This window comes from Zophobas morio, unplaced genomic scaffold, assembly GCF_036711695.1.
Source record: "Zophobas morio isolate AGI-343-1 ecotype UQ-CSIRO unplaced genomic scaffold, CSIRO_AGI_Zmor_V1 ptg000014l, whole genome shotgun sequence".
In the NCBI taxonomy this organism is placed as follows: Eukaryota; Metazoa; Arthropoda; class Insecta; order Coleoptera; family Tenebrionidae; genus Zophobas; species Zophobas morio.
The window spans coordinates 24997104-25022185 of NW_026972119.1; the positions used below are offsets into that span (position 1 = coordinate 24997104).

Here is a 25082-nt window from a genome sequence, read left to right on the forward strand (position 1 = left end):
AAAATTGAAAAATTGAAATATCGAAGAATTGAAATGAAAAATCGAGAAATCGAAAAATCTTGAAGTCAAAAATAGAAAAGTATATCGAAAAATCCCAAATGTGAAATATCGAAAAACTGAAAAATTAAAGAAAAGCTGAAGAATGGAAAAACTGAAAAATTCCAAAAGTGAAGTATCCAAAAACTGAAAACCCAAAAAATCGAAACTAAAAAAATATCGAAAAAATTAAAAATTAAAAACCCGTAAAATCGAGAAATTGAAGAATTGAAGAACTGGACACAAGTCGAGAAATGGAAAAGTCAAAACATAGATTAATCGAAAAATCGAAAAATTGAGAATTTAGTAAAGTCAAAAATAGGAAAATTGAAAAACCGCAATATTTAAAAATTGTAAAATTGAAGCTTTTTGAAAATTGTAAAATTAAAAAATTCTAATATTGAAGATCGAGAAATGGAAAAACTGAGTAATTGTAAAATCGAAAAATTAAACAATAAATAATCAGAAAAATCCCAAAACTGAAATTACGAAAAATTGAAAAATGAAAGAAAAACTGAAGAATGGAAAAAATTGAAAACCTCAAAATGAAATATTCAAAAACTGAGAAATTAAAAAATTGAAAAATTATAAAATCAAAAAGTCAAAAAGTGAATTCGAAAAATCAAAAGCTTAATGAACTGAAAAATTGAAAAACCATAAACCTAGAAACTTTGAAAATTGAAGAATTGAAAAAATGAAAAATAGAAAAACTGAGAGTTTATAAAAGTCAAATTTGAAAAATTGCAAAAACCAAATATTAAAAATCGTAAAATTGAAGAAGAGAAAAATGGGAAAACTAAAAAATTGTAAAATCGACAAATTGAATAATAAATAAGCTGAAAAATCCCAAAATTGAAATTTCCAAGAATGAAAGAAAAACTGAAAAATCTCAAAACTTAAATATCCAAAAACTGAGAATCTAAAAAATCGATGAATTGAAAAAAGGAAAAATTGAAACACAGGAAATCTAAATCCGAAAAGTCGAAAAATCGAAAGAATAAGAAATGGAAATGTTTGAAAAATTCGAAAAATTGAAAAATCTAAATATCGAAGAATCGAAATGAAAAATCGAGAAATCGAAAAATCTCGAAGTCAAAATTCGAAAAGTATATCGAAAAATCCCAAAAGTGCAATATCCAAAAACTGAGAATCCACAAAATTGAAAAATGGAGAAATAGAAAATTCAAAAAAGTGAAGCCGAAAAATTGAAACTTAAAAAAATCGAAAAATTGAAAAATCAAAAACTCGAAAAATTGAAGAATTGAAGAACTGGACAATCGAAACAGTCGCAAGTCAAGAAATGAGAAAATCAAAACAATTTAGTAAAGTCAAAAATTGAAATATTAAAAAATCGAAATATTTAAAAATTGTAAAATTGAAGCTTTGAAAATTCTAAAATATCGAGAAATTGGAAAACTGAGTAATTGTAAAATCGAAAAATTGAATAATAAACAATCTCAAAAATCCCAAAACTAACATTACGAAAAATTGAAAAATGAAAGAAAAACTGAAGAATAGAAAAACTTGGAAATCTTAAAATTGAAGTATCCAATAACTGAGAAATTAAAAAATTGAAAAATTATAAAATCAAAAAGTCAAAAAGTGAATTCGAAAAATCAAAACCTTAAAGAACTGAAAAATTTAAAAATCATAAACCTAAAAAACTTTAAAAGTGAAGAATTGAAATAATGAAAAATAGAAAAACTGAGAGTATATAAAAGTCAAATTTGAAAAATTGTAAAAACCAAATATTTAAAAATCGTAAAATTGAAGCAAAGAGAAATTGTAAAATCGACAAATTGAATAATAAATAAACTCAAAAATCCCAAAACTGAAGTTTCCAAGAATTGAAGAATGAAAGAATTACTGAAATATTTCAAAACTGAAATATGCAAAAACTGAACATTTAAAAAAATTGAAAAATAGCAAAATAGAGAAATCAAAAAATTGAAAAACCAAAAAACCGAAACAGTCGAAAGTCAAGAAATGGGAAAATTAAAACATCGATTAATTGAAAAATCGAAATATTCAAAAAATCATAAAACTGAAGAGAAGATAAACTGAAAAATCGTTAAAGTAAAACATCGGAAAAATAAGAAATCGAAAAAGAAAAAAATCTAGCAATCAAAAAATTGAAAAATTCCACCACTAAATATCGGAAATTGAGTAATTGAAAATTAAAACGTGTGAAATCGAAAGCTGAAAAAAGCCGAAAAATTCAACACGGCTTCATAAACCACAAGTTCAGGACTATGTTACTTTTTAACATTTAAAGGAGTTATTTTACTCTTGCATAATTTAGAAATTTTTCAAAAAGTTCCAAAAATGTCGATATTTCAACAGCCGTTTCTAGAAAAAACGGCTGGAGTTATTAAAGAAACGAGATCGGAAGTGAGTTTTAGAACTCGAAATTTGCAAGAAAATATATTTAGTTAAATTTCGAAAATCGTCCGAAAATCAGTCTAAATTTCAGTTGTGAAAAAGTCGTCTAAAAATTCTCAAAAAATTCAGGGTTACAGATCTCAAGGTGCTGATTCCAAAAATATAGCGTGTTTATGGTAACGAAGCAATATTTTCGAAATATTCGGAGTGAAATTCGAATTTTTTGAATTTTTTACAAATGGCGATATTTCAGGTGTGATTCTGGAAAAACGATTGGAGTTATGGAAGAAATGAGGAGAGAAGTGACTTCTCTTCTCATTCATTCGCAGCTTCAAGCTATTTTAGTGACGAAATTATTACAGTACGCATAGTTCAATTTGGTCCCATAACCTGTTATAGCATGAAACTGACTTTCAAAATCATTAGAAAGACGATATGATTATCTTGATTGTATTCTTGTCTCGTCAACAAGACTGAATGCGATGAATATTTTCATCAGCACGCAATTCATACACTCCAGGTTTTTTACCCAACGAAAACTAATAGCTCACCAGAGCAGATCTGACTTAACCCGACACGCAACAAATCACGTACCCAAAAAATAACCATCTTAAACGCTGTTTATAAATTACGTATAAGCAGCTGCTAGACTTGCCCCATGAAAAATGATGCTCCAAGCATTTATATTAAAAGGAAATTTTCATTACTTTACGGAGGACGCGTCGTCCGACGAGAAGGACGATCCTGCCGGGAATTTCGTGATTGTAGTTTTTTCATTTTTTTTAGGTTGTCAAAGAGATGATTAGTCCGGGGGTTATGATCTACTTATATTTTCCACTACACGGTCTGGCGATGTCACATGCTTGCTACAATCCCATCATTTACTGCTACATGAATGCTAGATTTCGAGATGGGCTGGTGCAAGTGCTGCGGTCTATACCAGGACTGCGGAGATGTGTAAATCCATTATCGACGTCGTCGGGATTTCCACACACAGGTGAGAGTCGTCTTCGTCAAGTGCTTTTACTTTTATCAAAGCCGTGATAAATTTCGTAGCTGCGCGACTCAATTTTTTTGTGTGATAATTGTCGTTCCATCACTGAAATTAACCACGTTTCTGTAATGGAATTATTATGCGACACAAACAGCATCAGCATTCAAACTCTGTTTCCGGATTCAATATTTCAAACAATTAATTACTGCCACGACCACAACAGACTGCGGCTAAATTCGCTACGTTCAATAAAATAAAATCTGTGCTCGTAAAATTAATTTTGGTTTGATTTCATTTTAAACTCTTATCGGGTTGCAGCAGTTTGAAAATTTGTGGAGTCGTGCGACGAACTCGCCGCTTTGTTTTGATAAAGACGCACGAAACAATTTTTATTGTTGACACACGCTCGGAGCTAATAAATTGGAATAATAATCCCCTTCAATTCGAAAGCTAACAATGCTTTTTGCTCGTCGTGTGAACGACAAACAAATTATGGGAGCTTCGGGTTCGTTAAAATGGAGCTTGGGACTTTTAAGCTGCTTTGGTATCGAATGTTATTACACGTAGTGTGGAACACTTAACTTGGAAAGTGGTCGATTTTACTCGGTACGTAAAAAGAAGTCTTTAGATTATTTAAACCATGTCGGAGGAGATAAATACGCACTTCAATATTTATTCCTCTTAAATGGAAAATTTAATTTTGTAATAATGTCATCTGATTGATATCAAAGAAACGAAGTTCGAAGTGAGTTCTAGAGCTCGAAATCTACAAGAAAATGTGTTTAGTTGAGTTTCGAAAATGTCAAAATTTGGCCGAAATTTGAAAAAATTTCACTTTGATAAAAGTCGTCTAAAAATTGCGAAAAAATTCAGGGACGTAGATCTCGACATGCTGATTCCAAAAATATGACATGATGATGGTCTCGGAGCAAGATTTTCGAATGAATCGATACGAAATGCGAATTTTTGAGAATTTCTAAAAATTTCGATTTTTCAACGGTCGATTACGGAAAAACGGTTGCAGTTATCGTAGAAACGAGGCCGGAAGTGAGTTCTAAAGCTTGAAATCTACAAGAAAATGTGTTTAGTTGAGTTTCGAAAATTTCAAAATTTGGCCGAAATTTGAAGAAGAGAGGACCATTGAAAATTTTTCACTTTTCAAAAAGTTGTCTAAAAATTGTGAAAAAATTCAGGGACGTAGATCTCGACATGCTGATTCCAAAAATATGGCATGATGATGACCTCGGAGCAAGATATCCGAATGAATCGGTACGAAATGCGAATTTTTGAGAATTTCTAAAAATTTCGATATATTTCAACGGTCGATTCCGGAAAAACGATTGCAGTTATCGTAGAAACGAGGCCGGAAGTGAGTTCTAGAGCTCGAAATCTACAAGAAAATGTGTTTAGTTAACTTTCGAAAATGTCAAAATTTGGCCGAAATTTGAAGAAGGGAGGACCATTGGAAAAATTTCACTTTGAAAAAAAGTCGCCTAAAAATCGCGAAAAAAAATTCAGGGACGTAGATCTCGACATGCTGATTCGAAAAATATAGCATGATGCTGGTCACGGAGCAAGATTTCCGAATGAATCGGTACGAAATGCGAATTTTTGAGAATTTCTAAAAATTTCGATATTTCAATGGTCGATTCTGGAAAAACGGTTGCAGTTATCAAAGAAACGAAGTCCGAAGTGAGTTCTAGAGCTCGAAATCTACAAGAAAATGTGTTTAGTTGAGTTTCGAAAATGTCAAAATTTGGACGAAATTTGAAGAAGGGACCATTGGAAAAATTACACTTTGATAAAAGTCGTCTAAAAATTGCGAAAAAATTCAGGGACGTAGATCTCGACATGCTGATTCCAAAAATATGGCATGATGATGGTCTCGGAGCAAGATTTTCGAATGAATCGGTACGAAATGCGAATTTTTGAAAATTTCTAAAAATTTCGATATTTCAACGGTCGACTCAGGAAAAACGGTTGCAGTTATCAAAGAAACGAAGTCCGAAGTGAGTTCTAGAGCTCGAAATCTACAAGAAAATGTGTTTAGTTGAGTTTCGAAAATGTCAAAATTTGGCCGAAATTTGAAGAAGGGGGGACCATTGAAAATTTTTCACTTTTCAAAAAGTTGCCTAAAAATTGTGAAAAAATTCAGGGACATAGATCTCGACATGCTGATTCCAAAAATATGGCATGATGATGACCTCGGAGCAAGATTTCCGAATGAATCGGTACGAAATGCGAATTTTTGAGAATTTCTAAAAATTTCCATATTTCAACAGTCGATTCCGGAAAAACGGTTGCAGTTATCAAAGAAACGAAGTCCGAAGTGAGTTCTAGAGCTCGAAATCTACAAGAAAATGTGTTTAGTTGAGTTTCGAAAATGTCAAAATTTGGCCGAAATTTGAAGAAGGGGGGACCATTGGAAAAATTTCACTTTTCAAAAAGACGTCTAAAAATTGCGAAAAAATTCAGGGACGTAGATCTCGACATGTTGATACCAAAAATATGGCATGATGCTGGTCACGGAGCAAGGTTTTCGAATGAATCGGTACGAAATGCGTATTTTTGACAATTTCTAAAAATTTCGATATTTCAACGGTCGATTCCGGAAAAACGGTTGCAGTTATCGTAGAAACGAGGCCGGAAGTGAGTTCTAGAGCTCAAAATCTACATGAAAATGTATTTAGTTAAGTTTAGAAAATGTCAAAATTTGACCGAAATTTGAAGAAGGGGGGACCATTGAAAATTTTTCACTTTTCCAAAGTTCCCTAAAAATTGCGAAAAAATTCAGGGACGTAGATCTCGACATGCTGATTCCAAAAATATGGCATGATGGTGGTCTTGGAGCAAGATTTTCGAATGAATCGGTACGAAATGCGAATTTTTGAGAATTTCTAAAAATTTCGATATTTCAACGGTCGATTCCGGAAAAACGGTTGCAGTTATCAAAGAAACGAAGTCCGAAGTGAGTTCTAGAGCTCGGAATCTACAAGAAAATGTGTTTAGTTGAGTTTCGAAAATGTCAAAATTTGGCCGAAATTTGAAGAAGGGGGGACCATTGAAAATTTTTCACTTTTCAAAAAGTTGTCTAAAAATTGTGAAAAAATTCAGGGACGTAGATCTCGACATGCTGATTCCAAAAATATGGCATGACGATGACCTCGGAGCAAGATTTCCGAATGAATCGGTACGAAATGCGAATTTTGAGAATTTCTAAAAATTTCGATATTTCAACGGTCGATTCCGGAAAAACGGTTGCAGTTATCGTAGAAACGAGGCCGGAAGTGAGTTCTAAAGCTCGAAATCTACAAGAAAATGTGATTAGTTGAGATTCGAAAATGTCAAAATTTGGCCGAAATTTGAAGAAGGGGGGACCATTGAAAATTTTTCACTTTTCAAAAAGTTGTCTAAAAATTGTGAAAAAATTCTGGGATGTAGATCTCGACATGCTGATTCCAAAAATATGGCATGATGATGGTCTTGGAGCAAGATTTCCGAATGAATCGGTACGAAATGCCAATTTTTGAGAATTTATAAAAATTTCGATATTTCAACGGTCGATTCCGGAAAAACGATTGCAGTTATCAAAGAAACGAAGTCCGAAGTGAGTGCTAGAGCTCGAAATCTACAAGAAAATGTGTTTAGTTGAGTTTCGAAAATGTCAAAATTTGGCCGAAATTTGAAGAAGGGGGGACCATTGGAAAAATTTCACTTTGATAAAAGTCGTCTAAAAATTGCGAAAAAATTCAGGGACGTAGATCTCGACATGCTGATTCCAAAAATATGGCATGATGGTGATCTCGGAGCAAGATTTTCGAATGAATCGGTACGAAATGCGAATTTTTGAGAATTTCTAAAAATTTCGATATTTCAACGGTCGATTCCGGAAAAACGGTTGCAGTTATCAAAGAAACGAAGTCCGAAGTGAGTTCTAGAGCTCGAAATCTACAAGAAAATGTGTTTAGTTGAGTTTCGAAAATGTCAAAATTTGGCCGAAATTTGAAGAAGGGGGGACCATTGGAAAAATTTCACTTTGATAAAAGTCGTCTAAAAATTGCGAAAAAATTCAGGGACGTAGATCTCGACATGCTGATTCCAAAAATATGGCATGATGATGGTCTCGGAACAAGATTTTCGAATGAATCGGTACGAAATTCGAATTTTTGAGAATTTCTAAAAATTTCGATATTTCAACGGTCGATTCCGAAAAAACGGTTGCAGTTATCAAAGAAACGAAGTCCGAAGTGAGTTCTATAGCTCGAAATCTACAAGAAAATGTGTTTAGTTGAGTTTCGAAAATGTCAAAATTTGGCCGAAATTTGAAGAAGGGGGGACCATTGGAAAAATTTCACTTTGAAAAAAGACGTCTAAAAATTGCGAGAAAATTCAGGGACGTAGATCTCGACATGCTGATTCCAAAAATATGGCATGATGATGGTCTCGGAACAAGATTTTCGAATGAATCGGTACGAAATGCGAATTTTTGAGAATTTCTAAAAATTTCGATATTTCAACGGTCGATTCCGGAAAAACGGTTGCAGTTATCGTAGAAATGAGACCGGAAGTGAGTTCCAGAGCTCGAAATCTACAAGAAAATATGTGTAGTTAAGTTTCGAAAATGTCAAAATTTGGCCGAAATTTGAAGAAGTTGGCAAAATTGCACTTTGATAAAAGTTGTCTAAAAATTCTGGAAAAATTCAGGGACCTAGATCTAGACATGCTGATTCCAAAAATATAGCATGTTGATACATTATGAAGTGGCTTTCCAAAAAAAAAGTTAACACGTTGTTCATTATACATATTATGGCGTAAATTACAAATTTAGACTGATTTTTGTTCTAGCGAAAAGTGTCAAAATGGTTTATATTCAAATGGAAAAACTAGTTTGTTGAGAATTTGTTATAAATTATGAACCTTCAGGTGTTTTTGTTACAGTTTTCATTGAATTACAGAAAAAATAATTTCGCATTGAAAAAAGCTTTGTAGATTACGAATCTGAAGTACCTTCGACCAGTCTTCTTCTTCAAATAAACGCAAAAATTAGAAAATAATGTTTAAGAACTTTCCAGAAAAATGTTCAAATGAAAATAATGTTCGTAAATTCCGTATCTCGAAGATGCTAAAACGGGTTCTGTTTACACCAAATTCTCATAACAATCAAGTTTGTAGTTTGCTTCTACGATAACTCGTAATCGTTCTAATCAAATCATCGGTTCATCGTTCCGGAGCGAGTTTCGAAAATGGATTTCACAGTACAAAATCCAGAATTAGGCCTGCTAAAAGCTGCTCGACGAGTCTTAATCCTGATAACAACTTTGATGGCGCACTCACGGCCTGCAATAAAGGATGCCTTAACATTAACCTCCATATCTTAAATTGACCATAAATTATATTCACTACAGCAATCCCGCGAAGCTACAGCTCATTACGTCCTTTAATCGCCATTATGCGCCGCCTCCGAGACTTTTCCGACATTAAAATGAAACATGTTTTCTTTCCGCTTTATTAAACCAACAAGAATAAATAGTGATTTCGACACTTTCCCGCCTAACGAAGTTGTGCGACGAAACGAGAACCCATTTTAGTTTCATATTTTCGGGTCTTAAGCGTTTGACGGAATTGGAAACCCTTATTTAGCGAGTAGTACAAGCTCTGGAATAAAAAAGCCAACATTTATGCTTGTTTTCGATTGAATTTTCACTTTCCTTTATCAACCTAATCCTCGAACCGAGTATTGTCCTGGAGGATGAATTCAATTGTCGCTGGGTCAAGGAGCTCGATAAAGTATATTCTATTTTTGCGGGATACGACTTTATAGGGGTTCGACCCGAGTCGCTCGCTTGCATCGCACTATTCCTTTTAAAACTCCTTGTTGTTACTTATTGCAGGGATGGAAGGCAGCACTGAAAGTACATTTCTCCAGAGAACGAACACCTGTACAACGTATATCAGTATGAAGCGCAAGAACTGTAATCGGACGTCCACCTGCAACCACCAGCTGCCGGTGCGGTCGGCGTCTTTGTTGAGGACCTCGAACTCGCACAACGGGGTCCGGAGGATAAGGTACCCCCCGAACGTCCTCGACGAACAGATGTAAAGTGTGTTTACGAAGTATATGTGATTAATTTAATTTAAGTTAAGACTAAGTTAAAGAATACATGTCCAATTTATGTAGTTCCGAAATGACACATTTTGTTTATTAAATGATTAGAGAACTGAGTGCGTTTCTCTTCGTCGATTCCGGAATCTCCCGGATTTCGTTCGACTTTTATAGACAAAACGGAGCACTTCCAACGGAATTTACGGCTTCTTCAATTCTCGGTTATTACCGACTGAGTGAATACTCTACGTTGCACCAGCTGCTCGAGCTCTACACTTGGCGTTGCAATTTTCGTAAAGCGATGGAACTGTTTTAAAATAAATCCAGACGATTGTAGCAGAAGCTTTAAACGAAGGGCAAAACAGGTAAACCAAAATAAAGCAAACATCTATAATAAAATATTAACAGAAGCATATCCTTAATTCTTGAAAATTCTGAAACTTTTCACACAAATAATTACTCACACATCATTGTCGTCATAGAAACTGCATAATCAGAAAGAAAACGAGACAAATCATGACTACGATCACGAAAAAAAATTGTTTCAGTTCGGGTCATTTTCCTGCTTTGCGTAGAAATCTTTCTGTTGATTTTTCTCAAAACTTTGTAGGTGGAAGTCTGAGCAACTTGACTAGAAGCGGTCACTTCGTTGTCTTCTCGTTTCAAAGCCAAACTAGATATTATTTTCTCCAAGTTTCGCGATTTTCTGTTATTTAGAGTCAGTTCGATTGGTTTCTCGGTGTTTACCGAAGACGTGAAGATTTGTTTTTGGAAATTGGATAAATTCAAGCGTTCTAAATTGACCACGAGTTGTGGATTTTTTTCTTGTTTGGGTGTTTTTTGAATTTTGCGCAAATCTAAACGTTCTAATTTAACCACTAGTTGCATATTTTTCTCTTGTTTGATATCAATAGATGGAGATATTTTCTTAGTGGTGCCAGACGACTTCAAATCTTCTATGTTGTCCAAATTCTCTTGTCGCATTTTTTTTATGCTATTCGAAACAGATATTTTCCTCTTAACCATTCTAAAGCAATCTGTGGTGGATGATCCTTATTCTTGATTTGTATCTGAAACAAAAATGATCGTAGTCAATATGGTTACAAAATAAGTGTTTCATTCAAAATAAACAAAATAATATGCACATGACGTCATTGTGACATCCAAGCTTGACAGCCTGCGTCAAGTGAATTATTGCAAACGGATCGTTGTCTTTCTAACAATGTAATTATTAAAGAAATTGCACAACTTCGTACAAAAAATTCGGGTTCTTGCAGAACTAATATAAGACTGTTGGACGGCACACGCTAAAAATAAAACAGGACCGGTGACATGGGCCTTATATTTCTTGTTGCTTGAAAAACACTTGATTTATAAGGACTCTTAGACTTTATTGCGAATAGCATAGAAATGTAAAAATATAATATATAAGCTGTCGGCAGTATATGAAACGAAAACGTCCAAACGCTTTTGTACAAAGAAATTTAGGGTTTTTTAAATTAGTTTTTAGACAGAAAACAAAATAACACCACCCTTCAAAAAAAATTACGTTACACATCTCTATAACAGACATCTGGAAACTTGTAAGGGTCACTTTGACAATGAAAATATCGTGAACCATTTTTGAATAATAAGAACGTCGCAAACCAAACCTTTCGTAATTTATTCTCAAAGTGTATTTGGTGTGAAAAATCGTACAGCGTGTTTTAAGATTTCATTTTTTTTCCTGTCTGTCTCTGCTCCTTTATCTCTGTCTTCGTGTTCGCCTCCGCTTCTGTACCTGTAGCTTTGTTTCTGTCCTCTACTTCTGCCTCTATATCTATCGGTCTCTCCATTCCTCTTTTCTTTGTTTTTGTGTCACTCTCTCTATGTGTTTCTTTCTCTATCTATCTCTACTTCTCCACTTCTCCCTGTGTCCCTCTGTCTTTGTCTCTCTTTCTATCTCTGTAGCCGCATCTATGTCTTCGTCGCTTGGATTCTGTATTTTTTGTTTCTATCTCTTTTTATTTATCTGTTTTCCTCACTGTGTCGCGTTGTCTTTATTTTTCTATTTTTAGTTTTGTCTTTCCCACCTCCTCTGGCTCTATTTTTCTGCCTTTGTCTCTTTTTGTCTGCCTCCCTTTCTCTGCGTTTCTTCATTTCTTTGTCTCTCCCTCCCTCTAGATCTCGGGCTATGTGTTTACGTCTGTTTTTCTGTATTTGTCTCTTGGTTCTTGTCACTTTTTATCTCTATTTCCTTTTCTCTCTCCCTTTTTCCGTCTCTATCCTTGTTATTGTCTCTTTGTTTTTTTCTCTATGTCTGTCTCTGTCTATCTCCGATTTCGTCTCTAGTTCTCTGTCTCTGCTGCTCTATCTCTAGCTTGTCTTTCCCCTCGCCTCTTTCTCTATTTTTCTGTCTTTGTCTCCTTGCCTCTTTTTCCCTATATTTGACTATCTCTCTATCCCTCTTCTCCTCTGTCCCTATGTCTTTTTCTCGTGTCTTCTGACCTTTTTTGTCTCTGTCTTTGTTTCTATCTCTGTCTGTCGCTTTGTCTCTCCCCGTCTATTTCTTTCCCTCTCTCTATATCTACCACTCTGCCTCTGCCTGTCTGTCTCTATTTTTGGTCTACTCTCAAATTTATTCCCCCTTATGTTTCTATTCTTCTGTCTTTGTCTACATGTCTCTTTTTCTCTATATCTGACTGTCTCTATATCTCTCTTCTTACCGTTTCTCCGTTACTGTCTCTCTGTCCTTCTGCCTCGCTGACCTTCTGAATCTCTGTAGTTGCCTCTACATTTGTGTCTTTTTTGTCTATGTCTCCTTTGTCTCCTTCTGTTTCTATCTCTCTGTGGCGCTTTCTTCTCCTCCTCTGTTCCTCCCCCTCTACATCTACCCCTATATCTATAGTTTTGTCTCTGGCTCTGTCTCTGCTGATGAACCTCTAGCTTTGTCCTTGGCTCTGCTTCTGTCTTTATCCTTCTGTGTTTGTCTCTTTTTCTTTTTCTCCATCTCTGTGTTTCCGTGTCACTCTCACCCTGTTTCTTTCTCTACCTCTACTTCCCCACCTCTCCTTGTGTGCTCTGTATTTGCTTCCCTGTCATATGCCTCTGAATCTCTGAACCTCTATGTCTTCGTCGCTTGGATTCCGTATGTTTTTGTCTCTATCTCTCTGAATATCTATTTTTACTTTTCTTTTTCCCCACATTTAGCTCTCTTTATATCCTTCTTCTTTGTGTTTCTCCGCATTTCTAACTTTGTATCTTGATTTCCGTCTCTTTTCGTCTGCTTCCCTTTCTCTGTGTTTCTTCACTTCTGTCTCTCCCCCCTCTAGATCTCGGGCTCTCTGAATCTCTGGCTCTATTTTTTAGCCGCCTCTATGTCTTTATGTCCGTTTTTCTGCCTTTGTCTCTTGGTTTTTGTCATTTTTTATCTCTATCTCCTTTTCTCTATCCCTGTTTCTATCTCAATGTAAATTTCTCTTTTTGTTTTATCTGCCCTATCTCTGCTCCTCTGCCTCTACCATACTGTCTGTTTTCGTCTCTGGATCCCTGCTCCTGCCTATCTGCGTTTTTCTCTATGTCTGTATGTCTCCCTATCCCCCTTGTCTCTATTGCTCAGTCGTTCCCTGTTTCTTTCCCTTGCTATCTCAGAATTTGTATCTGGTACTCTGTCTCTGCTGTTCTATCTCTAACCTGTCTTTACCTTCGCTTCTCAATCTGACTATATCTCTATCCCTTTTCTCTTGGTTTCTCCAGCTCCGTCTCTCTGACTCTCGGACCTTATGGCTCTCTGAATCTCTATTTCTATCTCTATAGCCACATCCACTGTCCCTCTGTCTTTTCGTCGTGTCTTCTGATCCTTTCTATCTCTGTCTGCTTATCTCTGTCTTTGTTTCTATCTCTGTGTGTCGCTTTGTCTCTCCCGCTCTATTTCTTTCCCTCTCTCGATATCCACCACTCTGCCTCTGCCTGGCTGCCTCTGTTTTTGCTCTACCCTTAGATTTATCTTTCCCTCCCCTGTGTCTCTAATCTTGTCTTTGTCCACATGTCTCTTTTTCTCTATATCTCTCTTCTTACCGTTTCTCCGTCACTGTCTCTCTGTCCTCTTGTCTCGCTGACCTTCTGAATCTCTGTAGTTGCCTTTATATTTGTGTCTTTTTTGTCTATGTCTCATTTGTCTCTCTCTGTTTCTATCCCTCTCTGTCGCTTTGTTCTCCTCCTCTGTTCCTCCCCCTCTACATCTGCCCCTCTATCTATATTTTTGTCCTTGGCTCTGCTTCTGTCTTTATCCTTCTGTGTTTGTCTCTTTTTCTTTTTCTCCATCTCTTTCTTTCTGTGTCACTCTCACCCGATGTTTCTTTCTCTACTTCTGGTTCTCCACCTCTCCCTGTGTCGCTCTGTATTTGCTTCCCTGTCACATGCCTCTGAATCTCTGAATCTCTATGTCTTCGCCGCTTGGATTCCGTATTTTTTTGTCTCTATCTCTCTAAATATCTATCTTTACTTTTCTATTTCTAGCTTGGTCTTTCCCACCGCCTCTGTCTCTATTTTTCTGCCTTTGTCGCTCTATCTCTTTTTCTCCACATCTAGCTCTCTTTTTATCTCTCTTCTTTGTGTTTCTCCGCATTTCTATGTTTGTTTCTTGATTTCCGTCTGTTTTCGTCCGCTTCCCTTTCTCTGTGTTTCAACATTTCTATCTCTCCCTCCTTTTAGACCTCGGGCTCTCTGAATTTCTGGCTCTATTTGTTAGCCGCCTCTATGTCTTTACGTCGGTTTTTCTGCCTTTGTCCCTTGGTTTTTGTCACTTTTTTTCTCTATCTCCTTTTCTCTATCCTGTTTCTGTCTCTATGTAAATTTCTCTTTCTGTTTTTCCTACTCTATCTCCTTGTTTTCGTCTCTGGGTCCTGCCTATTTGCTATCCCTCTTGTCTCTGTTTCTCAGTCGTTCCCTGTTTCTTTCCCTTCCTATCTCCGATTTTATCTCTTGTTCTCTGTCTCTGCTGCTCTATCTTTAGCTTGTCTTTCCCCTCGCATCTGTCTCTATTTTTCTGTCTTTGTCTCCCTATATCTGTGTTTTTCCCTATATCTGACTATCTCTCTATCCCTCTTCTCTAGGTTTCTCCAGCTGTCTGTCTCACCTTATGACTCTGAATCTCTATCTCTATCCGCATCCTCTGCCGCTCTGTCTTTTTCTCGTGTCTTCTGACCCTTTTTGTCTCTGTCTCCTTATCTCTGTGTGTCACTTTGTCTCTCCTTCTCTATTTCTTTCCCTCTCTCTATATCTACCACTCTGCCTCTGCCTGTCTCTATTATTCTGGCTTTGTCTACCTGTCTCTTTTTCTCTATGTCGGACTGTCCCTATGTCTCTTTGAATCTCTACAGCCCTCTCTTAATTTGTGTCTGTGTCTCTCTGTTTTTGTCTCTTGATTTGTCTTTTTTTGTCTATGTCTCCTCTACTTCTTTTTGTTTCTACTGTGTCGCTTTGGGTCTCCTCCTCTATTCCTGTCCCTCCACATCTGCCCTTCCGTCTATATTTTTGTCTCTGGCTCTGTCTCTGCTGCTGTTCCTCTAGCCTTGTCCTTGCCTCTGCTTCTGTCTCTATCCTTCTGTATTTGTCCCTTTTTCTTTTTCTCTGTCTGTTTGTTTCCGTGTCACCCTCACGCTATCTTCTTTCTCTATCTCTACTTCCCCACCTCTCCCTGTGTCGCTCTGTCTTTGCCTCCCTGTCCTATGCCTCTGAATCTCTGAATCTTTATGTCTTCGTTGCTTGGGTTCTGTATTTTTTTGTCTCCATCTCTCTGAATATCTGTCTTTACTTCTCTATTTCTAGCTTTGTCTTTCCCACCGCCTCTGTCTCTATTTTTCTGCCTTGTCGCTCTATCTCTTTTTCCCCACATCTAGCTCTCTTTTCTCTGTGTTTCTTTATTTCTGTCTCTCCCCCCCTCTAGATCTCGGGCTCTCTGAATCTCTGGCTCTATTTTTTAGTTGCCTCTATGTCTTTATGTCCGTGTTTCTGTCTTTATCTCTTGGTTTTTGTCACTTTTTATCTCTATCTCCTTTTCTCTATCCCTGTTTATGTCTCTATGTAAATTTTGTTTTTCCCAGTCTATCTCTGCCCCTCTGCCTCTACCACACTGTTTGTTTTCGTCTCTGGATCCCTGCTCCTGAGTATTTGCGTTTTTCTCTGTATGTATGTCTCCCTATCTCTAGCGTGTCTCTATTTTTGTGTCTTTGTCTCCTTGTGTGTTTTTCCCTATATCTGACTATCTCTCTGTCCCTCTTGTCTAGGTTTCTCCAGCTGTCTGTCTGACCTTATGACTCTCTGAATCTCTATCTCTATCTCTGTGGCCATATCCTCTGTCCTTTTGTCTTTTTCTCGTGTCGTCTGACCCTTTTTGTCTCTGTCTCCTTATCTCTGTCTTTGTTTCTATCTCTGTGTGTTGCTTTGTCTCTCCCCCTCTATTTCTTTCCCTCTTTCTATATCTATCACTCTGTTTCTGCTTGTCCGTCTCTATTTTTGCTCTACCGTTAGACTTATCTTTCCCTGTCCTGTGTCTATTCTTCTGTCTTTGTCTACCTGTCTCTTTTTCTCTACATCTAACTATCTCTATATCTCCCCGAATCTCTGTAGCCGCCTCTAACTTGTATCTGCCTTCATCTGTTTTTATCTCTTGATTTGTCTTTTTTGTCTATGTCTCCTTTGTCTCTCTATGTTTCTATCTCTCCTTCTACATCTGCTCCTATGTCTATATTTTTGTCTCTGACTCTGTTTCCGCTGCTATACCTATAGTTTTGTCCTTGCCTCTACTTCTGTCTCTATCCTTCTTTGTGTATCTTTCTTTTTCTTTTTCTCAATCTTTTTGTTTCCGCATCACTCTTTCTCTATGTTTCTTTCTCTCCCTGTAACACTCTGTCTCTGCCTTCCTGTCCTATGACTCTGAATCTCTGAATCTCTATGTCTTCGTCGGTTAGATTCTGTATTTTTTGTCTCTATCACTCTTTATTTATCTGTCTCCATCACTTTGTCTCGTTATCTCTTTCCCTCTGTTTCGTTCTTTTTCTATCTTTACCTCTCTGTATTCCTTTTTACCTCTGGATCTCTGTCTTTACCTCTCTTTTTCCCTACATCTAGCTGTCTTTATATCACTCTTCTTTGTGTTTCTCCGCATTTCTATATTTGTCTCTCCGCCTTTGTTTCTTTCCTTCTCTCTGTATCTACCTGTCTGCTTCTGTATGTCTCTCCTTTTCTTTTTTTCTATATCTGTTTGCTTCTCCATCTTCTTCTTGGTCTCTCTCTCTCTCTCTATCTTTCGGGCTCTCTGAATCTCTGATTCCAACTTCAGCCGCCTCTGTCTTCATCTCGGTTTCTCTGTATTTGTCTCTTGGCTTTTGTTACTTTTTGTCTTTATCTCCCTCCCTCGGTCCCTGTTTTTGTCTATCTGTAACGTTCTCCCTCTTTTTTTTTGCCTCTCTATCTCTACCCCTCTTCCACATGGTCTGTTTTCATCTCTAGGTATCTGCCCCTGCTTGTCTTTGTCTCCTTGCATACTTTTCTCTATGTCTGTATGTCTCTATCCCTCTTGTCCCTATTTCCTCGTCTCTTTATCCATTTCTTCCTTTATCCCTCTGAATCTCTGTTTCTGTCTCTCTGTATCCCATTGTCTCTGTTCCTCTATTTCTTTCCTTCTCTGTCTGTCTCTCTTTCTCTGATTTTGTCTCTGCCTCTTGTCTCGGCTGCTCTATCTCTAGCTAGTTTTTCCTCTCGCCTCTGTCTCTATTCTCCTGTCTTTGTCTCTTTTTCCCTATATCTATCTGAATCTCTATCTCTACCTCTATAACCACCTTCTTTGCCCATCTGTCTTTTTTCCTGTTTTCTGACACTTTTTGTTTCTATCTCCTTTTCTCTGTATTTGTTGTCATGTCTTTGTGTTACTTTGTCTCTCTCCTCTGCCTCTATTCTCCAGTTTTTGTCTATCTGTCTCTTTTTCTCTATATCTAACTGTCTTTATATCTCCCTTCTTACCGTTTCTCCGTCCCTGTTTCTCTGTCCTTTTACCTCGCTGACCTTCTGAGCCTCTGCAGCCGCCTCTATATTTGTGTCTCTGTGTCTTCGTCTTTTGATTTATTATTTTTGTCAATGTCTCCCTTTGTCGGTCTCTGTTTCTACCTCTCTGTACCGCTTTGTTTCTTCTCCTCTGTTCCTCTCCATCTACATGTACCCCCTGTCTGTTTTTGTCCCTGATTCCTCTATGTCATTTCCTCCCCCTGTTCTTTTCTTCTCTATCTCTACCCCTCTGCCTCTGCCACCATGTCTCTGTTTTTGTCTCTGGATCCCTACCTCTACTAGTATATCTATATTTTCTCTGTATCTGTATGTCTCTCCATCTCTCTTCTCTTCGTTTCTCCATTTCTCTGTGTCTCTGTCCCTCTATCCATCTTTTATCATATGTATCTGCTTCTATATCTCTGTGTCGCTTTGTCCCTATTTCCTTGTTTCTTTTCCTCTCTCTCTTTCTGTCTTTGTCTACCTGTCTCTTTTTCTCTATATCTGACTGTGTCTATAGCTCTCTTCTTACCGTTTCTCCTCCCCTGTCAATCTGTCTTTCTATCTCGTTGGCCCTCTGAATTTCTGTAACCGCCTCTATATTTGTGTCTCTGTCTTCGTGTCTTGATTTGTCTTTTTTTGTAGATGTCTCCCTTTGTCTGTCTCTGTTTCTATTTCGGTGTCGCCTTGTTTCTCCTCCTCTGTCCCTCTCCCTCTATATCTACCCCTCTACCCCTCTGTCTTTATTTTTGTTTCTGATCCTCTACTGTTGTCTCTCTTTATCTTCCTTGGTTTTTCATCTCTCTGTCTCTTTCCCTTTATCTCTCAAGTTCTCTGAATTTCTGGCTGTATCTCGGTAGTCGCATCTATGTCTTTAACTCCACCTCTCTATCTACTACTCAATCTTTGCCTCCTCCTTTGTCTCTATCCTTGTCGATTTGTCCACCTGGCTCTTTTCTCTATATTTGTATGTCTCTCTATCCCTCTTTTCTTCGTTTCTTTGTATCTCTGTCCCTCTATCTTCTTTCATCTATTGCTCCACCTCTTTGATGTCCTGAATCTTTATCTGCATAGTTTCCCCAGTTCTAATTTCGGTTTTTACCCTCTCTGCTTTTGTCTCTGTATCTGTTTCTATATATCTGCCCCGTTTTCCTTGTTTCTTTCCATCTGTCTCTATTTTTGTCTCTGACTCTAACTTTCTGCCTCCATTTCTCGATTTCTGTCTCTCTGTCTTACTGTTTCTCTACCTCGTTTCTCTGTCTGTCTTTCTATCTATTTCTGCCTGTCTGTTTCTGTCTCTTTATCTCTATATTCCTCTCTACCTCTGTCCGTTTGTTTCATTGTCTCTTTATCCCTTTATCCTTTTGCCCCTTGCCTCTCTGTCTCTATATTTCTGAATCGCTGTGGCTCTATCGCTATCTGCGTCTCAGTGTCTCCGTCTCTATATCTCTATCTCACAGTCTCTATATATCTATATCTGTAATTTTCTGTCTCTGAGTGTGTACCTGTTGCTATTATTTTGATCTTTTGAATCCTCTTTAAATTTATCAACCCATCTTCTCCAAAAAATTCATTCAAATCATTAATTTCAAAGTTCTAACAACATCTTGTACAATATTATTGACACATTAAAATACGAATTATCAAAAACCCGGTAATACAACGGGAATTTTTAATGCAATTTACTTTTATTTTGTATTAATAAATTATTATTAAAATAAAAATTAAATTATTATTTGTGGTAAACGTGAAAAAACTGAGTCAAGCTAGGTCAATTTTTTAGACTTTTTTAAACAAAGTTGTGCCTTCATTTGACACAAAACTATTAACGATTTTAAAACCGTGAGGTGCTCGATTTATCATCCAACACCACATATATTATTTATTTTATTAGATTTAGATGCGATGCTGTACATTTTTCCAGCCATCACGGTTCAGAGCCTAAAGCGAATAATGTCATTTTTGCTAACGCCAACCCAAATTGGATTTTTTCAATATGTAATACGAAACCCACAAAAATCTAATCTATCAATAACCTGCGACGCCCGAATTTTTCACAAACGTTATCTAATCCCAAAAAGAACAAGTGTAACTCCTAAACTTCCCAAATATTTGTGTCTACATAACTTCTGTTAACCGTAAACACGCCAAACCACACACAAAGACCTAATTCCAAGAAGTGCACTCCAGCTTTCTTTGATCCGTCCAACATTGTCAGCGTCAAAGCGCGTTCGACTAGAAACATCCACAAGCTGCCAAAAAACCTCCGGAATAACGTAATTTCGATAAAATCCACGACAATCCTCTACGCTAATTCCAGGGCCCGATAACGAGCACGACGCACCGACTTTGTTTTTGTGTTAAGACAGTGATAAACGGTCTTATCAGCCCGTCACTGCCTACTCCAGCTCCTTGCGCAGTATGTTTACAAATATGTACATGCGAGAACCCGATTATCGATGCGGTTGTAGTTAATCTCTGGTGTACGGTGGATTTAATAAGTTGTTTATCGAGTTTAATAGCGATATTGTTACCTGGGAAAGTCGTGCGAGTGTTCAGAATTATGTCAAGCTTGAATGAGCTCAAACATGGCCGACATACAAATGCTTCCTAGTTCTGTGACGTTCGTCGACAATCGTGTAAGTATGAACGAGTGCTTTATTGGAACGTAATTGCTTTTTTGCAATTAAAATGTGACGTTGGTGGGAGGATGATGGATTATTTTAATTACACGTGATTTGTGACCTGTTTCTAATGACAGGCGTTCGAATTCGTTTAAGACACTTGATTTAAATTGGGTGAATAACAACTGAATTAAATAGTCGTTGGAGTGATGTTAAATGAACTGTTTTTACATAACACAATTTCAAGTCGTCTCAAAAATAGAAATATATACATAATTAATAGCAGAAAAGCGTTTTTTGGTTCTTCAAGTCAGGTTAGATCAGATCAGGTCAAGTCAGGTCAGGTCAAAGCAGGCCAATTCAAGTCAGGTCAGGTCCTCTGAAGAAAAGATTTAAATACATCCAAAATCGTATTATTTTACAATCTCTACAACTTCGACCTTTGGACTAATTTAGCCCATTACATCTTTAATCGAGTAACTAAATCAAAGTGGTGATCTAGATATTCAAAATTATCTGATTTCGTGTTTAAATCAGTCTACTCTAACTTTTTAAAATATTTTTTTACTATTTACTACGAAAAAAAAAACTGTGGGAAAAATAATTATATTAGTCTTTTGAAAATAGACTGTTTTAGGCACAGTAGTGTCGGAGATTCAAAAGAAAAAACTATGTTTAATGATAAGTTGAATAATATACAGGAATTTGACAAAAATGTCAGTCCTAATTTTTAAATACTACATGGAATTATGGATTTTCTTGCAACTCATCAGGTACAGTTTTAATTTGAGTCATATTTTCATCAACACCAACACTCTTTTTTTATCTCTGGCTCACGATCTTTATCTATCTATTTCTGTGTGTTTCTGTTTGTAACTGTTGTCATTATTTTATATATTTAAATTTTCGGGCATTTTCGAAATTTAACTGGATATTTTCAAAAAATTTTCAATTTGAAAAATAGCATGAAAATTTACGCAAATTTTTGACAATTATCAAAATATAATTAAAGACGTTTTCTTATGGATTTCGACCTCTAGAAATTACTGTCGGCCTCCTTTCGTCGATAGTTTCCACTATTTTATCAATCAAATATTTGAAATTTTTAATATGAAAAATGGTAATGAAAAGTTGTACCAATTTTCAATAAATTTCGAAATTTAATTAATAATAATAATAACTTATAGATTTCGACTTCAAGAAGTTTGTTTCAGTCTTATTTCTACCATAATTCCTATGATTTTTCCAGAATCGTTCGCTAAAATATTGCAATTTTTGGATTTAAAAAAAATATACTCCTATATTTTTAAACTGAATATTATTCAATCTAGCACTTGGAGCATTAAAACGTTACATTTTTGAAATCAGCACGACTAAATCCATATCCCAGAATTTTTTCGGAATTTTTTCAACTTTTTCAAATCCAAAATTTTATCAATGTAAATCCCTATAAAAATTTTGGTCAATTTTCCAGCTTTTAAAATTCAACTGAAGACATTTTTTGATGGTTTTAGACCTCCAGATGCACGACGAAATATCCCAGAATTGTTTTGAAATTTTCCAAATCCAAAATTTCCAAATTTAACTAAATACATATTTTAATTGATTTCGACTTCCAAAATATGTTGTAGGCTCATTTTTTCAGAAGCAAGACGAAATTTACATCTATCCCAAAATTTCTTCGGAATTTTTAATGTCATGCACCTCTTCAAAACCAAATTTTTTTTTCCAATAGCCGTCCCAATCAAAATTTCGACCAGTGTTCCACAATTTTCGAAATTTAACTAGACATTTTTTTAGATTTCAACCTCCAGAAGCACGACGAAATCTACGTTTATTCCAAAATTTTTGGACACTTTCAAAACCAAAAGTTTTCAATTTTTCTTTTTATTAAAAAAAAATATTTTCAAACGAATATTTTTAAATCTTTATATCTTTGGAATCACCACAACAGAATCTATATCTCAGAATTTTTTGGAAATTTTTTGACATCTTTCTCGAATATAAAATTTTTCAAAATAAACAATTATATGAAAAGTTCGGCTATTTTTCGACGATTTTCTAAATTTAATTAAAGACGTCCTTTTTAATGTCACCTCTTCAAAACCAAAATTTTTCTTCCAATAGCCGTCCCAATCAAAATTTCGACCAGTGTTCCACAATTTTCGAAATTTAACTAGACATTTTTTTAGATTTCAACCTCCAGAAGCACGACGAAATCTACGTTCATCCCAAAATTTTTGGAAACTTTCAAAACCAAAAGTTTTCAATTTTTCTTTTTATTAAAAAAAATATTTTCAAACAAATATTTTTAAATCTTTATATCTTTGGAATCACCACAACAGAATCTATATCTCAGAATTTTTTGGAAATTTTTTGACATCTTTCTCAAATACAAAATTTTTCAAAATAAACAATTGTATAAAAATTTCGGCTATTTTTCGACAATTTTCTAAATTGAATTAAAGACATTTTTTTTATAAATTTCGAACACCAAAAATTATATTTGGCGTCATTTCTTCGGTAGTTCCCACTATTTTCCCAGACTTTTTCTCAGAATTTTTGTGAATTTTTCCAAAACCAAAATTTTACAATATGAAAATTTTCGCCACTTTTCCTCAATTTTCGAAATTCATCCAGACATTTTTTTATAGATTTCGACTTCCAAAAGTTAGTTTGAGCTTCATTTCTTCGTTAGCTCCTACCATTTTTCCAGAATCACTCACTGAAATTTTAAAATAATATTTTTTAGAGATTTCAACCTTCAGAAGCAAGACGAAATTTCCGTATATCCCAGATTTTTTTTTGGAATTTTTTGGCAAGTTTTCAAAACCAAAAATTTTTAATACCCCCCAGCCCCATGAAAGTTTCTGCCAATCTTCCACAATTTTCAAAATTCAAATTAGTTTCGATACCTCTTTTCGGAATAGTTCACTGAAATATTGAAATTTTTTTGGAAAAAATATTTTCTATCCCAATAGTTTTTAATCTATGTTTTTGGCAATTTTTCCAAATCAAAAAATTTTCAAAAAAAAAATTTTATATTTTATAATTCAACCAAAGACATTTTCTTATAGATTTCGACCTTCGGAAGTTAGTGTTGATCTCATTTTTTCGATAACTCCTACTATTTTTCTAAAATCGCCTACTGAAATATTGAAATTTTGTGGATTAAAAAAAATATATATACATATTTTCAAATCGAATATTTTTCATTCTTGCTCAGGCTATATTTCTGGAATCAGCACGACGAAATCTATATCTCAGATTTTTTTGTGAATTTTTTGGCAACCTTTTCAAAAGCAAAATTTTTCAATGTTTTTTTAATTTCGGCCAATTTTCTACAATTTTCGAAATTTAACGAAAAACATTTCTTGATGGATTTCGACCTCCAGAACGCGACAAAATCTACGTAGATCCCAAATTTTTTTACCAATTTTTCAAAACCAAAATTTTTCGATATGAAAATTTCGGCCAATCTTCCAAAATTTTAGAAATATATAATAGTTTTCTATAGATTTCAGCTGCATTTCTTCGACAGCTCGTCCCATTTTTCCAGAATTGCCTACTAAAATATGTACTGATTTTTTGAAAAAAAAAATATCTTCAAACGCTATATTTTTAAATCTTGCACTGGGGCCATAAGAACGCTAGATTTTTGGAATCAACACGACGAAATCTATATTTCAGAAATTTTTTGGATATTTTTGCCAACTTTTTCAAAGCACAAAATTTTTCAAAATAAAAAATGGAACGAAAATTCCAGCTAATTTTCGACAATTTTCGAAATTTAATTAAAGACAGTTTTTTTATACATTTCGAACTCCAAAAGTTATATTCGGCGTTATTTCTTCATTTCTTCGGTAGTTCCTGTTTCCTATAAACGCTTTGGACTAAAAAAATTCAAATCCAATATTTTTAAATCATACCCTTGGAGCATTACCACGGAATATTGTTGGAATCAGCGCAACGAAATTTGTATCCCAGAATTTTTGTCAATTTTTCCAAAACCAAAATTTTTCAATATGAAAATTTCTGCAAATTTTTCACAATTTCCAAAATTTGACCACAGACATTTTTTATAGATTTAGACCTCCAAAAGATAGTTTAAGTCTCGTTTCTTCGTTCGCTGCAAACATTTTTCCAGAATCGCCCACTGAAATATTGCAAATTTTTGGATTTAAAAGAATATAAGTAGAAAAAATACGCATTTTCAAAACGGATATTTTTAAATGTTGCACCTGGACCATTAAAACGCTATATTTTTGGAATCAGCATGACGAAACCTACGTCCCGGAATTTTTTGAGAATTTTCTGCCAATTTTTCAAAAAGCAAAATTTTTCAATTTGAAAATTTAGACCAATTTCCCATAATTTTCGAAATTTAACTAAATACTGTTAATTGACTTCGACTTCCAGAATTTGTTCTAGACTCATTTTTTCGATAGCTCCTACTACATATTTTTTAAGAATTTTTTTTTAATTATTGCACTTTTTTGGATTTCAAAAATTGGTGTATATTTTCACACCGAATATTTTTAAATCTTGCACATGGACCATAAAGACGCAATGTTTTTGGAATCAGTACAACGAAATCTATATCCCAGAACTTTTCGAAAATTTTTTCAAAGAAAAATTTTTCAATAGGGAAATTTCGGAAAATTCCACAATTTTGAAATTTACTTAAAGATACTTTCTTATAGATTTCGGCCTTCAGAAGTCAGTGTTGACCTCATTTCTTCGACAGCTCCTACTGTTTTTCCAGAATACTCCACTGAAATAATTATTTTTTTTTTATTTGAAAACCGAATATTTTTTAAACTTGCCCAGGGAGCTATATTTTTTGAATCAGCATGACGAATTCTATATCCCAGATTTTTTTGAGCATTTTTTGGAACTAAATTTTTTAAATTTCAATATT

At 35.2% G+C, this 25082-nt stretch overlaps 2 protein-coding genes and 1 long non-coding RNA gene across 8 annotated transcripts in view; 2 read left to right on the forward strand and 1 right to left on the reverse strand.

The window, feature by feature from the left end:
- The window catches only part of LOC135128696 (RYamide receptor-like), a 347224-nt gene extending 337593 nt beyond the window's left edge, over nucleotides 1-9631 (forward strand). For 4 of the 6 annotated variants that reach the window (XM_064055717.1, XM_064055715.1, XM_064055718.1 and 1 more), the window contains 2 exons: nucleotides 3205-3415; nucleotides 9304-9631. In XM_064055717.1, the coding sequence (XP_063911787.1) occupies nucleotides 3205-3415; nucleotides 9304-9512 (420 nt within the window). In that variant the 3' untranslated portion in view covers nucleotides 9513-9631. The remainder of the gene's footprint in view (nucleotides 1-3204; nucleotides 3416-9303) is intronic. The other 2 variants (XM_064055719.1, XM_064055720.1) reach the window with 2 other exon arrangements.
- Nucleotides 9632-9891: 260 nt separating this feature from the next.
- LOC135128702 (uncharacterized) overlaps nucleotides 9892-25082 on the reverse strand; it is a 40620-nt gene continuing 25429 nt past the window's right edge. Inside the window, exon 2 of the long non-coding RNA XR_010280456.1 lies at nucleotides 9892-10585. This is a non-coding gene — a long non-coding RNA (uncharacterized LOC135128702). The remainder of the gene's footprint in view (nucleotides 10586-25082) is intronic.
- LOC135128698 (leucine-rich melanocyte differentiation-associated protein-like) overlaps nucleotides 19910-25082 on the forward strand; it is a 29697-nt gene continuing 24524 nt past the window's right edge. The window contains exon 1 of the mRNA XM_064055723.1: nucleotides 19910-20176. Within this exon, the coding sequence (XP_063911793.1) occupies nucleotides 20114-20176 (63 nt within the window). The 5' untranslated portion in view covers nucleotides 19910-20113. The remainder of the gene's footprint in view (nucleotides 20177-25082) is intronic.